This window comes from Cervus canadensis, chromosome 25, assembly GCF_019320065.1.
Source record: "Cervus canadensis isolate Bull #8, Minnesota chromosome 25, ASM1932006v1, whole genome shotgun sequence".
Lineage (NCBI taxonomy): Eukaryota > Metazoa > Chordata > Mammalia > Artiodactyla > Cervidae > Cervus > Cervus canadensis.
In genome coordinates this window covers 1,345,368-1,360,909 of record NC_057410.1, presented here as the reverse complement: position 1 = coordinate 1,360,909, position 15,542 = coordinate 1,345,368, and the positions used below count along the sequence as shown (strand labels likewise).

Here is a 15,542-nt window from a genome sequence, read left to right as displayed (position 1 = left end):
CTATAACATATGACAAAGGATAAAGTCTGCCTCAGGTGTTGGTAAGTAAGACAGAGCAAAAGTGAAGCATTTGCTGTCCCAGTCAATAGAGTAGTGGATACGAGGGTGAACAGCGGTCAGGGCGTGCTCCGTGCAGTTGGTGACGGGGCTCAGATTCTCCTTTCCTTTAGCACTGAGGCCATGAAAATCCTGGCAATCTGTTACAGAGGAGGGGGAAAGTTAGAACTGTGGTAACACATTAACTTGAAAAGAAGTAGGAGGAAATACAAGGTACAAGCAATGTTGGGGGAGTGGGGGAGTGCAAGACAGGAAGAGAGTGGTCTCGTTTTCCAGGTCTGAGGCTGGGTGGGGGCTGCTGGAGGCCGTTCAAGAGGGTGCAGGGCAGGGCTCAGGGCACAGGCTGTGCGGTCCCGCACTGTGGCCAGAGCCACATATGGCAACTGAGCAAAAGAAATGTGGTCAATCTGACTGAGATGCACAATAATGTAAAAATTCACATTGGCTTGCAAAGACTTAGTGCAAAGAGAGAATGTAAAATATCTCAGTCGTAATTTTTTATATTGATTTGTTGAAATGACAGCATTCTGGATAGTCTGTTCTGAATTAAATTCACCTGTTGTTTTTCTTTAATGTGGCTATTAGAAAAATTGAAATTGCATATGTGGCTTACAGGTTGTGGCTAACATTGTATTTCTATTGGGTTAAAGTTGTCTCGAGCAACATTATGTGTGTGTGTATGTATGTGTGTATGCGTGTGTTTGTGTATGTGTGTATGTGTGTGTGTTTCTGTGTATGTGTGTGTGCGCGTGTGTTTGTGTGTGTGTGTTTGTGTGTGTGTGTGTGTAACACACACACACATGTATATTTGTGTGCATGCTCACTCAGTCATGTCCAAACATTGCGGGATTCAATTCATCACTCTGCCACTGACTTGCAGAGTAATCTTGGGAAATGACTCAATATCTCAGGCTTCAGTTTCCTTGTGTGTAAATGAGGGATAACCGCAGCACTTTCCTTCGAGGGCCGCGAGAACTGACAGGGTTAATTCTGCCCCCGCACCTGGCACAGAGCTGGCATCTGCTGAGCAGGTGCTGGGGCTCGGGGAACCGGACAGCCCGTGGAGCGGGAGGGACGGCGGCCGTGAGGGGGCCTCCTGCTGTGCACGCACGGGCTTGAGGAGGTAACAACGCTGCCACGCCACTCTGGGGATAGAGAAGAACGCACAGTCTTCAAAGTACTTCTGTCCGTAGCTCTCTTTCACCCCTGGGGACACTCGCCTCCAGATCCCCTCGAGTACATCCTGCCTATTGTCAGGGAAAACGGATGTTTTGTACTTTCCAGGTACTGTGAGAACAACACGAAAGCCAAAGTGACTGAGCTTCCTTCTGAAACATGAGGTGAGAGACTGTTAACCAAGGAAGCGAGATCGATGTCTGACCTAATCAATCCCACCCCTGCTTAAGCAAAGAATGCCCAAGGCAAAATGCTCCAAGAAAGGCATCTGGGTCAGGGAAGAATATGAGGGCGTACACTCAAGCATCTTGGGAAGATGTTGAAGTAAAATGAGAAGGGCCAACACCCAGAGATTGCTTTCTGAAAAGCTCCGGGTCTGGGCTTTGATGCTGCCTCTTGCTGCCCATCCCGCACCGCTCTCTTACAGAGCCTGCCCCGTCCGTGACAGCCCCCTGAGCCCCTGAGCCTCTTCCTCCTCACCCACTGCTGAGGTTAGAACTCAGCGTCTCTGTGAGGCCATCCTTGGCCTCTGCCCAGGGAAAGGTAAGTCACCCCCTTGTCGGGGCCTCTATGCACCAGCACACACTCACGTTCACATTTGCTGTACGCCCACCCCAGAGGTTTTCACCCACAGAACTGAGCTCAGATCCTGGCTCAACCTCACGCTTGACCGTAGAGAATCATCATGTCTTATGCATGAGTTTTCTGTGAGGAGCGGATAGAATGCTTGGCCCAGAGCTTTCCCTTTAACCCACCAAGGTTCAGTCTTTCCTTACGAGAACTGTCAGTCAGGTTTAGTGACTTAAGGCACTTAATTAATAAGGCAAATAATTTTTTAGTGACAGACTCTTATCATTCACATGTGAAGTGTACATTACACACATAATATTCATTTATATTTTATACACATATATATCTTACAGAAATATATCCAATTTACTTGAAATTACATAGAAATCTTATAGGAGTGGCAATTAAGACCAAATTAATCCTAATACATTTTTCACATTCCCCAATGTACTACCTTATATTGTGAAAATATTTGGACATTCCATTTCCAAAGTTTCTCATTTTAGTTGCCATCTACATATCAGGAACCCAGGCTCACCATTCACAAATACACTCTTAGCCACAGTCAAGTCTTCCTCAGAGGTTAGGCCTTACCTCAGACTGTCAGAAAAAGCTTCTACCCCATACTTAGAAATGCAGTAGCCACCGCCAAATAGGGACAGTCTCCCAGCTGTACTAGAAACACTGACTGCTCTTCCCCTGGTCCTTCTGATCAGGGGAAGAAGGCTCAGGGTCACCTCGATGAGGCCAATCAAGTTCACATTCAAGATCTTGGAGAAGTCATCTTTGGTCAGCCATTCATTCGGGGCAGCAGGCAGGAGGATGCCGGCGTTGTTCACCAAACCCCAGAGGCCTGGGGTAGAAACAAACGGTATTAGTTAGAGACAGAAAACCCATCTGTGAATCATTTCAGTGTTCAAACCACATCCTCTTGAGGAAGATAAGCAATGAATCCAATAGGTTGGCAAATTATGTTTCACGTGTGCATGGTAAGTCACTTCAGTTGTGTCCAACTCTGTGTGGCCCCATGGACTGTGCCCGCCGGGCTCCTCTATCCAGGGCATTCTCCGGGCGAGATTACTGCAGTGTGTTGCCATGTCCTCCTCCAGGGGATCGTCCCGCCCCAGGGATCGAATGGCATGTGGCCTCCTGCATTGCAGCCAGATGCTTTCCTGCTGGCACCACCTGGGAAGCCTGATAAAGAATGTTAGTAGTGTTAGTTGTCAGTCGAGTCCAGCTCTGCGATCCTACGGACTGAGCCTGCCAGGCTCCTCTGTCCCTGGGATTCTCCAGGCAAGGACACTGGAGGGGATTGCCATTCCCTTCTCCAGGGGGTCTTCCTGACCCAGGGGTTGAACCTGGGTCTCCTGCACTGCAAGCAGATTCTTTACGGTTTGAGCTACAGGAAAGACCTAAAGTGTGTTAGTAAGTGTTAGTCGCTCAGTTGTGCTGGACTCTTTGCGACCCCATGGATTGCAGCCCACCAGGCTCCTCTGTCCATGACATTTTCCAGGCGAGGATACTGGAGTGGGTTGCCAAGATGGTGGTAAATAGTAATGGATTTAAAAAGCTGGTGAGCATGACTGGGTGGGCTGCTGAGGACTGTTTGTCACCATACTGAGTGAGGTGGTTGGGACAAGCTTCCTAGTAAAATAGAGAACTGAGCAAGTTTTATGTTACAGAAGAAAAATGGGTCAAAGAACCATATGGAGCTTAGGTAGGTTTAAGTGGAAAAAAAAAACAGCTGCAATAAATACTGCCAGGCAGGAGGATGCCTGGCCTGATGGAGGAACAGCAAGAAGACCAACGTGTCTGGGGCAGAAGGCAATAGTTGGGGGACAGCAGAGAGTCGGTCAGGGACGCAGTGGGATGCCAGATAATACAGTGCCTTGCAGGTTGTTTTAAAGAGTTTAGCTTTTACTTCAGGTAACAAAGGAAGCCATTGTAGGACTTTTTGGTTGTTTTTTTTGTTTTTTTTTCTTTTTTCGCGATAGATCTTCATTGCTGTGAGCAGGTTTTCTCTAGTTGCGGCAAGCAGCGAGCGGGGGTGACTCTTTGCAGTGTACAGGCTTCTTGCTGTGATGGCTTCTCTTTTTTCGGGACACAGAATCCAGGCACACGGGCTGTGGTGGCTCAGCTTGCAGACTCAGGAGTTGTGGTACTTGGGCTTAGTCACTCTGCAGCATGTGGAACCTGCCCAGACCAAGGACTGGACCCGTGTCCCCTGCGTTGGCAGGAGGATTCTTTACCACTGGGAAACCAAGGAAGTCCCACGGTAAGGTTTTGAGTAGAGCTGTGACATAACTGAATTTATTTTTTGAAAGGTACTCTGTGTCTGCTCTGTTGAACTGACAAGAGTTGATCCAGAAGCACCTGGAAGGATGTTATTGCAGTGATCCAGGCATGAAATGATGACGCCTGGAGCTGGGTTGCTAGAACAGCTGTATCAGAGAAACAGAAAAACCTCTGAACAAATTTTAAAGACACAATATAAATCTCTGACTTTTTGAATATAGTGAGGGAGAGAAGTGACACCAAGAATGATTCTTCTGAAATGAACAACAGAATGAAGTTACGATTAATGAAATGGGAAAGGCTGGGAGGTGGGCAATAATCAGGTGTTTGGCACACTAAGGTTAAATTTGAGATGTTTCTCAAGATATCCAATTGGAAGCTATTAGAAATTTGAGTCTGGAACTCAGGATAGAGATATGGCTTGGAAATATAAGTGTAAATATCCTCAGTTCAGTTCAGTCTCTCAGTCGTGTCGGACTCTTTGCACCCATGGACTGCAGCACACCAGCCTTCCCTGTCCATCACCAATTTCGGGAGCTGGCTCAAACTCATGTCCATCGAGTCAGTGATAACATCCAACCATCTCATCCTCTTGTCGTCCCCTTCTCCTCCTGCCCTCAATCTTTCCCAGCATCACGGTCTTTTCCAATGAGTCAGCTGTCCGCATCAGGTGGCCAAAGTATTGGAGCTTCAGCTTCAACATCAGTCCTTCCAATGAACACCCAGGACTGATCTCCTTTAGGATGGACTGGTTGGATCTCCTTGCAGTCGACAGCACTTTCAAGAGTCTTCTCCAACACCACAGTTCAAAAGCATCAATTCTTTGGCACTCAGCTTTCTTTATAGTCCAACTCTCACATCCATACATGACTACTGGAAAAACCATAGCTTTGACTAGATGCACCTTTGTTGGCAAAGTAATGTCTCTGCTTTTTAATAGGGCCATCTGTCATAGCTTTTCTTACCCTAGATGTCCAAAAATTAAACCCTGAGAGCATTCTACATTAAAGATCTGGGGGAAATGGAGAAACCAGCAAAGGAAACTGAGAGAAAATACTGAGACAAAGGAAATAAGTTGTAAGAGAATGGTGTTATGGAAACAAGGATAGAGGGTGTATCAAGAAGGGAAGATATGGAGAAAGTGGTCAAATGTTGCTATGGTGAGTAGAGTAAGGATTGAGAATTGCCCCTTGGGTGTAGAAGGTGGAGGTCATTGAATACCTTGATAAAAGCAGTTTCGGAAGAGTGGGTGCATGATTGGAAACATTTAAGTAGAAAATAGGAAGAGGGATTGAAGGCCGTGAGCATAGACAAATCCATAGAGGAATTTGGTGGTAACAAGAAAAAGATTTGGTGGTGGTGACTAGAGGTAGCAGGTAGGGGATGGCAAGATGGGAGAAATAGGTGGTGGAGAGCAAAGCATTAATGGTTCAGCAGACAAGATAGAGGGTAGAACCACCGGAAGGGTGTGCTGAATGGGCTGAAAGGGATATGCTCTATTGCACAAGTGAGTGGACTGGATTTATACAGGGAAGTTAGGGCAGGCTGTGTTGGTACAGATGATGGTAGGTGGGTAGAGGAGATAGGTAGAGTCTGAGGAAATTCTCTCCCAATTGCTTCAGTCTTTCTCAGTTAAGTAGGTCATCAACCCAGAGCAAGGGTTTGAGGGAATAAGTTGGAGGTATGAAGAGAGGAAAAGTTTGAAATAGTTGTTTGGAAATTAGGAGAATGAAAGGAGTATAACCGTATACAACGGCAACAGCATAAAAGCTCCCTAGAGGGGTGTGGTCATGAATTCTTCCACAAGGGCAGGCATGGGGCAGTGAGAGACGGTATTACCCAGGCTCGTGGTTTGACCAAGTACTACTAAGCGAGAAAAGGGGATGAGAGAGTGTCAGGCGTATGCAATGGGGTGATCATAGTAACAGATCAAGGAATGAAGACAGGTAATATCAAGGGGTGAAGATTTATGAAAAATACTTGGATCAATGGATTGGAAGTCCTGGTGGGTCTGAAAACTTGGGATCTGGGGGAGAGATGCAGTGAGCTGGAAAAAGTAGAGGTGGTTGTTACAAGAATGGGATGCAACTAAGATGTCTCAGGCTTCTAGGAAAGTAATGAGCCGAGCAGGCCTCAGCCCCATTGTCCTGTCTTTGCTTTGAAAACCTTGCTGCTGCTGCTGCTGCTGCTGCTGCTGCTAAGTCGCCTCAGTCGTGTCTGATTCTGTGCGACCCCATGGATGGCAGCCCCCCAGACTCCCCCGTCCCTGGGATTCTCCAGGCAAGAACACTGGAGTGGGTTGCCATTTCCTTCTCCAATGTGTGAAAGTCAAAAGTGAAAGTGAAGTCGCTCAGTCGTGTCCGACTCTTAGCGACCCCATGGACTGCAGCCTACCAGGCTCCTCCATCCATGGGATTTGCCAGGCAAGAGTAGAAAACCCTGCAGAGCTCAGTAAACAACAGGACCAAAAATTACTTATTTTTATGTCATTAAGCTTTGCATGCGATATCCTGAAGCACTATGTTCCCGTGACTCAGTTATTAACTCTCACACTCCCCCATACCTGAGATGATAGTACTACACTTCCCTTCCTTTTAAAAGCAATGGAAATGTGAGTGACCAACAGAGAGTGAAATCAAAGATAATCTTAACTCCTTTCCAATTTATCTTGAAACCTGTACAACCTTGAAGTGAAGTGGCTCAGTCGTGTCCGACTCTTTGTGACCCCACGGACTGTAGCCTACCAGGCTCCTCCGTCCATGGAGTTTTCCAGGCAAGAACACTGGAGTGGGTTGCCATTTCCTTCGCCAGGAGATCTTCCCGGCCCAGGGATCGGACCCAGGTCTCCCGCATTGCAGGCAGACGCTTCACCTTATGAGCCACCAGGGAAGACAAACTTAGTAACTCAAATATTAATTTTAACCAATATTAATTTTAATTAAAATATTAATTTTTAACCAATAAATTACTGTACTATCCCCGTGATTTTTTATACATCCTGGCATTTTCACACACACTGACCAAGAATTGCCAATGTTGGGCGATGTGCAGAGTAAACTGACCCAGGTGGCAGGGTCCTGGCAACAGGGCAGTAACTCAGAGAGAACAGATTGTAACTTACAAAAGTTAACACAGGGAAAGGTCTTAAATTTCATGTTACTTCCTGTGTGTGTGTGTGCTAAGCCGCTTCACCCCAGGGACCATAGCCTTCCAGGCTCCTCCGTCCATGGGATTCTCCAGGCAAGACTTCTGGAGGGTTGCCATGCCCTCCTCCAGGGGATCTTCTCAACCCAGGGATCAAACCCACATCTCTTACATCTCCTGCATTGGCAGGCAGGTTCTTTACCACTATCACCACCTGGGAAACCCCTTCACATTTCTTTCACTGTCTCACAATTCCTGGTCTTCTCTCCACCACTCTCATAACCCAAAAAGACTGGAAGGAAGAGAATATACGCTCTTGTATTGTGAGAATGGTCTTTAAGTAATGATTCCCCAATATCAGTATTACTTTTTTTTTTTTAACAATATTCCTTTCTCTCCTTTATTCATTTTTTAGAACTTTGCAGAGGATGGGGATGTGAATAGAAAAGAAGTGACATCTGCCACAATTTATGTCCTTGGCTCAAAATCTCAACAGAGGCCACTCTCCACTTCAGAGATCCCATTCTCAAAAGGCAGGGAGTACCTGCTGCGTCTTACAGGGAGCTCAGAGCAGGGCCCTGTGATGACCCAGGTGGTGGGATGGGGGACGGGGTGGAGGAGAGGTCCGAGAGGGAACATGTGTGCTTATAGCTGATTCATTTTGCAGTACAGCAGAGACCAACAGAATGTTGGAAAGCAAGTATATCCCATTTTCTTTTAAGGGGAAGAGAGTGGGGATCTGTGCTGGGTGTTCACTGGTTCTTATGTGCCAGTGTCATCCGGTCTCATAGGAGACTGTGTGTGTAAATAATGTATATGCGAATAGTTAAGACATCAATCATTCCCTCAAGAAATTTAAAATTGCTTGCAATAAAAGTTGTATTGGAAAAAGGGACTACGCTGGATAATTAGTACAACCAAGATTAAATTCCAAAAAGTCAGAAAAGTATGCGTAACTAGATTAAGAGAGAAGGCTTCAGCCAGGAGTGGCCTTTAAAGGAGAGGCTCTAATTCAGAGATGAAGAATGAAGAAAAAAGTGACCACAGGAAGCCATGGGCATCAGCAGTCCCCAAAGGCATCAGACTTAGCTCCTTAAGGAGGAGGCTTATTTCTGGAACATTGAGGGTGTGAGGTTTTGAGGCTTCAACCTTTCATTAACATGTGGAGGCTTATCTCTGAAAGGGCCAAACCCCCTTTTCATTTTTCTCTCATTACTATGGGAGAGGGAGAGAAAAGTGAAACTTCACAGGAGACATGCATCCTGGGGCTCAAGGAATTTTGGGGTGTTTGTAAAAATACTTGAGTCAGTAAAAAGTCCTTATTCACTCCAAGATCTTGAAACAACAGTGACCAAATAGAACACTTTTTGAAATAAATGATTACAAAATACATTGCAACCTAATTAATGGTTCGTTGTTCTGTAAACAATTTAAGAGTTCAATTTTCTCACATCAGCAGAATTTCCAAGTGTTGGTAACGATAGCTACAGAGTCACAGCCAATCACCAATTAAAATGAATTATAGTTAGTTGTGATAGTTTTATTTCCAGCACTAGTTTGTTTTCAAATAAAGCTTTATTTTAAAATTTACTTTTTAACTAAGAGAAAGTCTTTTCTCTACGTGGGTGTGGATGCATTCCCACGCCTTTGATCTGAGGTGCAGTGCGGGGCCTCTACAGCGACCAGCTGGACATTCAGCCTGAAGCAAGGCAATATCTCACCCTCTTTTATGTGGCCTCAGTAGCTATGTAGCTCAAATAAAAATTTAATAAGTTTTTTGGTCATGAATTGAAACTAGAAAATCATGCTGCTCTCAGTAATTGTGAACAAGCATGTTGCCAAAGTGCCCAAAGAAGACATTTAAACAGCAATGCCCCACCCCCCCACCAACAAAATGGTCCCAGAGCCTTTTACAAAAATAAGGATAAAGTGTCCTCCACCTGTGCCAACGACTGGAACACTTGCAGCTGAGAGGACCACACAGCATGGACAGAGGGAATTAATTCTTGATTTCCTTTCAGCACTGGGAGCAGAAGGGCTATGCAAGGAAGAAACTTGCAGAACTTGAGAGAAAGCAGCAGTTCCTTCAGGCTTCCCAGGTAGTGCTAGTGGTAAAGAATGCGCCTGCCAATGCAGCAGATGCAGAAGATGTGGGTTTGATCCCTGGAGTGGGAAGATCCCCTGGAGAAGGAAATGGCAACCCGCTGCAGTGTTCTTGCCTGGAAAGTCCCATGGACAGAGGAGCCTGGCAGGCTTCAGCCCACTGGGTCAGACACGACCTAGTGATTGAGCAGCAACAGCAGTTCCTTCATGCTGAGCGCAGCACGGGCAGAGGGACGGTCAACGTGCCTTTCCTTGGCTTCAGCCTCTCTCTCAGGGATCCCCTGTATTCAGAGTTCTTGCCCAGGATGCACATGGGTCAAGGCCAGGTGAGTGCAAGGAAGGGAGAAAGAACCAACACCTACAGCTATTAGTCTGCAGAATGCTCACTCAGCTGAAGGACACCACTTTCAGATCCCAAATGGTTGGCCCTGGACTTTCTTCTAGAAAATTGAGAAATCTGGCTGCTCCCTTGCCAAAGGTCAGGCACCTACTCAGCTTCACAGGAAGCCCTCTCTGCTGCTTGCCTGGGCTGTCTGAGAAACTCATGCCAGGACTGATAAGAGGGGACAGTACACACAGATTTTCCTTGGGTCTTGGTGACAAGAGTTTGGTTATACCTTGATCTCAATTATTTTCTCAAATTCACTGTCGGCACAGACTGAACAATAAAGACATTTCCAGAACCCTCCCCGTATACAGTAGGTTTTTCTGATTCTCACCATTTGCTAAGTTTGAGAAAGACAGGTTTATACTGTTCCCAAGAAAAGACATGTGAAATTATATATGAGCAACATAATGGCAGCCTGCTCAGGCAGAGTTAACACTTTTACTCTGGGTTTTCAGAGGACACCACACATGCAAATTACAGTTTCTGCACCACAGTCACCTCTTTCCCCTCATTGCCGTTCTAGCCTTCATCCTATCTTCCCTACCTATACATACTCTTACCTGTTAAACATGCTTCCTCACTGTTTTACCTTCCGCTCTGACACACACATATTCCGTACAACCTGACTTTTTTAGGCCAGTCCCAAATATGTTCACTTACTCCATGAATGCTAATGTATTTTGGGGTCTTCATGTAATTAAACGTGTCCCAAATATATCTTCACCCTGATCCCCAAGACTTTTCACCTGGCAGGATTTTTGTTAATTCTAAAACACCGAGGACAAAGCAGCCTATCCAATGGACAGACTTCCCCTGGCCATACCTCTGTCCCCACACGCTCCTTCACCCACTCAGTGGCCGCAGCGATGCTCTCTGTCTTGGTGACGTCCAGGATCACCGTCTGCAGCCTGTCTGACGTCTGGTTCCTCAGCTGCTCGGCCCCCTGCTCCGTCAGACACCCAGCCAGGACCCTCAAGCCTCGCAGGTCCAGCTGTCTGGCCAGCAGGTTCCGGAAGCCCGAGTCACAGCCCGTGATGAAGACGAACTTGTCCCGGAGGTGGCTCACCACCTGCGTCTCTCGGTACCAGCGCAGGAGGTAGTAGAGGCCCACGAGGACCGCCAGGTGCAGCCACAGGGAAGGCAGAAACCTGTCCTTCCCTTTAAGAAAAAAGAAAATTCTTCCAGACTCAAACAGGTTAATGTATGTTTGCCTGCTTTTTTATTGTTTTCTAGTTTACCCTTAATCTACTCAATTTAGTTAATGACTCCTATAAAGATTAACTTTCGATATAATAATTCTGAAGTTTGGTTATTTAAGAGGCTTTTGAGGAATGTATTTGAAAATGGGAAAGCAGGATGATTCTATCAGGTTTAGGAATTAATATGAAACTCCTATTCTGGTCAGGCTGTTTTAAAAAAGGAATATCTGACAAAAATTTAGATGTACTGATATTAGGTAAAGAAAGGAGATAATGAGTCAGTTGGCAACTTCAAGCATTCAGAAATAGATACATCTTGATTCTTCAAAATTGAGTTTGTCAAAATTAAAAGTGTTGCTATTAAGATATGCAGACTGCAAATTGGTTTTTCCTTCTTTGTTCTCTCCTCCTTTAAACAAACAAACAAAAAAAATACATTTAAGCAACTTTATAGAATAGAGATCATAACTATAATTAATTTAATCTTAATTTTATCTGATATTTAATGTTCAATTCAAAAGTATTAATTTATTTTAACATCCCTATTATGTAAAGACAGTGAAGGGGAAAGATAAATAAGTAAATATGCATACTTAAGATCAAGAAGGGAAACTCAAGAAATACACAAAAACTATTGTAAAAACACTAAGAAGTGATAACTAGATGCTGGGAGGAGAGCAGGATGAATGGGTAAAAGGTAGACAATTTTTAGGACAGTGAAACTATTCTAGATGCTAGTGCAATGGTGGGCATGATCTCAGACAGCCAACAATGAGCAGTACTGAAAAGAGTTCTTTGTTCCCTGCCTGAAAGTTGAACCGGGGTAGCCTGGATGAAAACTGGAAACCCTGGCCACTAGACCTCCAGGGGATAGAAGCCAGAAGCACATTTTTCCTGGCTCTTATTCCCATGGAAAGCAAGGATATTTCAAGGAGGCAAAAACTGTAAAAATAGGTACAAAGTTTATTTTTGCAGACACAGCATTACTTGTAGGAGAGCATACAGAGAAACTATTTAAGACAGAAGCAAGGTAGATATTACACACCCAAAGAAAAAGAGTGTGGGCATCCTATCTAATGAGGAGGAGCCCAGTAAAGAGGTGACTTAAATCACTTATATAGGATGATCTTTCCTGGTCTTTGTTCACCTTTAGCCAATTATCTTGTTGTGTTTTTTTTTTCCCCACACCTGATTGGTTCTAGGACCCTCTGCAACATTCGAGCACAACTATTTGCTAAGATGGACCCCACCACAGAGGCCTGTGGGTGTATGTCCACACTAATTCTGGGTGGCACCCCCTCCCTTTTTGACCCCCAAGAGGCCTTCCTCCACGTGTTCAGACAACGGAGCTTTTCTTGACCTCAGGAGGGGTCATTTTATCTCTTCACTTCAGCAGAGCTCAGCTTCTACCACTAGCTTTGTTCTTGGAGTGTCAGGGTGGGAAAAAAAAGCTTCAATTCTACTCCACTTGACAAACACTAGCTGTCCAGGCCACAGGCCCACCTATCTCCTACCACAGATATACCTGTCATTATGTATTTGTTAAAAATCACAGAAGGCATGACACGAAGAGTGCAGCCAGTGTAAGCTATAGACTACAGGTGATAGTGATGTGTCCATGTAGGTTCATCAACTGTAACAAATACACTGTTCTGGTGTGGGGCATTTCATAGTGAGAAAGGCTATCATGCATGGGGTCAGAGTGTATATGGGAACTCTATACTTTCTATTTAATTCTGCTGTGATTCTAAAACTTCTCTAAATTTAAAATCAAAAGAGAGAGAGAGAAAGATAAAAGCCATGAGATGTACCAAGATCAAAGAAGAAAGATAGATTATATATGGCTGGAGAAATGAAAGCTATGAGTAACTTCCAAAGGGCTGAAACTCTCCCAGAGTAACTTTAATTGATATTTCTCTTAGAGAATTCATATTCATGTACCCGACTGTCTTCTTGACATCTCTGTTATACAGAATCACAGGTTCATAAAAATGGTAACCTATAAAATATAAAATACAACACTCAAATAGAAATAACATATCAGATTTAACATCTTGAAAGAGAACCATTATTCATCTTCCTGCCCCAAATTACTTCCTTCTTAAATCTTTCTTATTTTAATAAATAGCATCTCTCCACCCAGTTACACGAACCAGACACCTGAGTCATTCCTAACCCTTCTTTCTCCCTCAGGCTCCATGTGCAATCCAGATGTTGATTAGATGTACCTTTTTTTTTTTTAATTGGGGTATAGTTGCTTTACATTGTTGCATTAGTTTCTGCAGAACAGTGAAAAAACTACATGAAGTGAAGTTGCTCAGTCGTGTCCGACTCTTTGCGACCTCATGTACTGTAGCCTATCAGGCTCCTCTGTCCATAGAGTTTTCCAGGCAAGAATACTGGAGTGGGTTGCCGTTTACTTTCTCCAGAGGATCTTCCTGACCCAGGGATCAAACCCAGGTCTCCCGCATTGCAAAGTAAATCTTCCTGACCCAGGGATCGAACCCAGGTCTCCCGCATTGCAAAGTAAAGCAGATGCTTTACCGTCTGAGGCACCAGGGAAGCCAAAGTGAAAGCCACTCAGTCGTGTCTGATTCTTTGCAACCCCATGGACTATAGGGTCCATGGAATTCTCCAGGCCAGAACACTGGAGTGGGTAGCCGTTCCCTTCTCCAGAGGATCTTCCCAACCCAGGGATCAAACCCAGGTCTCCCGCATTGCGGGCGGATTCTTTGCCCGCTGAGACGCAGGGAAGCCTAATATCCTAACACCGCCTGAACAGGGACTTGAACCCTGGACCCTCAGATTAAGTCTGATGCTCTCCCGACTGAGCTATACACACAAATCCTGGAACTCTCAGGTGGCGCAGCGGTAAAGAATCCGCCTGCCCATGCAGGAGACGCAGGAGACGCGGGTTTGTCAGGAAGATCCCCTGGTGAAGGAAATGGCAACCCAGTTCGGCTCAGTCGCTCAGTCGTGTCCGACTCTTTGCGACCCCATGGACTGCAACACGCCAGTCTTCTCTGTCCATCACCAACTCCCGGAGCTTGCTCAACCCACTCCAGTGTTCTTGCCTGGGAAATCCCGTGGACAGAGGAGCCTGGTGGGCCACAGTCCATGGGGTCACGTGGAGTCGGACACAGCTGAGCGACTGAGCATGCGCGCATCATATATCCGCTCTTCTCTGCTTTTCCTTCCCATTCGGGCTTTCCTGGTGGCTCAGTCTGTAAAGCGTCTGCCTGCGATGCGGGAAACCCAGGTTTGATCCCTGGGTCAGGAAGATCCCCTGGAGAAGGAAATGGTGACCCACTCCAGTACTCTTGCCTGGAAAATCCCGTGGACAGAGGAGCCTGGCGGGCTACAGTCAATAGGGTTGAAAGAGTAAGACGCCACTGAGCAGCTTCTCTCTCCGGTTTAGGCCATCACAGAGCATGGAGTAGAGTCCCCTCCACTGCGTCTCATTGATTCTGCTTCTAAAATAAACCTAGAATCCAACAACTTCTTTCCATTTCCACAGTCTGTCCAGAGACTCTACCACACCTAGGCTGAACCTTACAATTGTCCCTCAAACAGGAATTCAATGGTCTCTGAATCCTGCTTGATTTTCTATAGTCCTTCTCCACCCAAGGGTTGGAGTGGTCTCACAAAGCTACAACGCAGGTCACGGCGCCCCGGCACGGCTCCTTTTGTCCTTAGCACAAAGCCTCCTGTCAAACCAGTGACAAGGCCTGATGGGACAAGTCCCTTCTCCAGCTCACACCCTGCTCTCCCTTGCTCACTGCTTCCAGAGTATGGAAGATGCCCTGTGACCTCTATGCTGGACGCTGTTTTCCCCAGTCTTCATCTGAGGAAACGTCTAGTCATTTTCATTTCTTGACTTTCGGTACATCTGGACTGTTCTGACCCAGCAATTCGAATTAGTCAGACCTTCCGGGATCACTTCTCATCATCCATTTGTCTTTCCAGCTGATAAAGAAAGGTCCCAAGAGACAACATGCACCCACGGGATATCAGAACTGAGCACGGTGCCTTTACTGTAACTGTAACAGCCAAAGATACTAGAGAACTGTGAACTTCGAGCAAATGGGGTATGTCAGATCTTCGTTAGACCTAAGTGAAGAATCACTACTGACTAAAGAACAGTGGAGCTTGTTTTAACCAATCACACATGGACTTCTACCCAAGCCATACAGGCTTTCCTTACTGTGCATACCCGCAATGAACTCTTTTTTAGCACATGAAGATATCCAACTTCTGTCTTCTGTGAGGCTCCTTCTGAGTTTCTACACTGCTGCCTGTTCCGCTACCCACATTTTGTTGGATTTTTCTAAGTGGTCTTTTCCCTTAGTCTACATAGTAGTTGTCAGAGTTTGTAATTATGTATCTATTTGTGTCTTTAGTTATTTAATGTATGTCTCCCCTGCAAGGCTCCAGGAGGGCAAGGGCAGTGTCTATTTTGTCTCCAGCTCAGTCCCCAGAACCTGACTCACATAGAAACCAACCAATTTTTTCTTACTAAAAGAATTATTTTAATGAAAATAATGAGCCTATTAAGCTTTCATTATATGTTTCCATTCTTTTTCTTATTATAAATTGTGTTGCTACTCAGC

General features: G+C 45.4%; 1 protein-coding gene across 1 annotated transcript; it reads right to left on the bottom strand.

Moving 5' to 3' along the window:
- On the bottom strand, nt 1-15,143 carry LOC122427800 (retinol dehydrogenase 16-like). The gene is made up of 6 exons (XM_043447500.1): nt 15,137-15,143; nt 10,557-10,891; nt 6,662-6,689; nt 2,398-2,656; nt 1,060-1,304; nt 1-197 (listed from the first exon to the last, which is right to left on the bottom strand). Exons 1-6 carry the CDS (start codon nt 15,141-15,143, stop codon nt 1-3), a joined length of 1,071 nt encoding a protein of 356 aa, XP_043303435.1.
- Nucleotides 15,144-15,542: the final 399 nt, after the last annotated feature.

Excerpts from the sequence above, each read along its gene's own strand:
- LOC122427800 (XM_043447500.1), bottom strand. Across the intron at positions 1,305-2,397 it reads GCTTTTTCTGACAGTCTGAG|GCAGGATGTACTCGAGGGGA; the intron begins GTAAGGCCTAAC and ends CCCTGACAATAG. Across the intron at positions 198-1,059 it reads AGATGCCAGCTCTGTGCCAG|ATTGCCAGGATTTTCATGGC; the intron begins GTGCGGGGGCAG and ends CCTCTGTAACAG.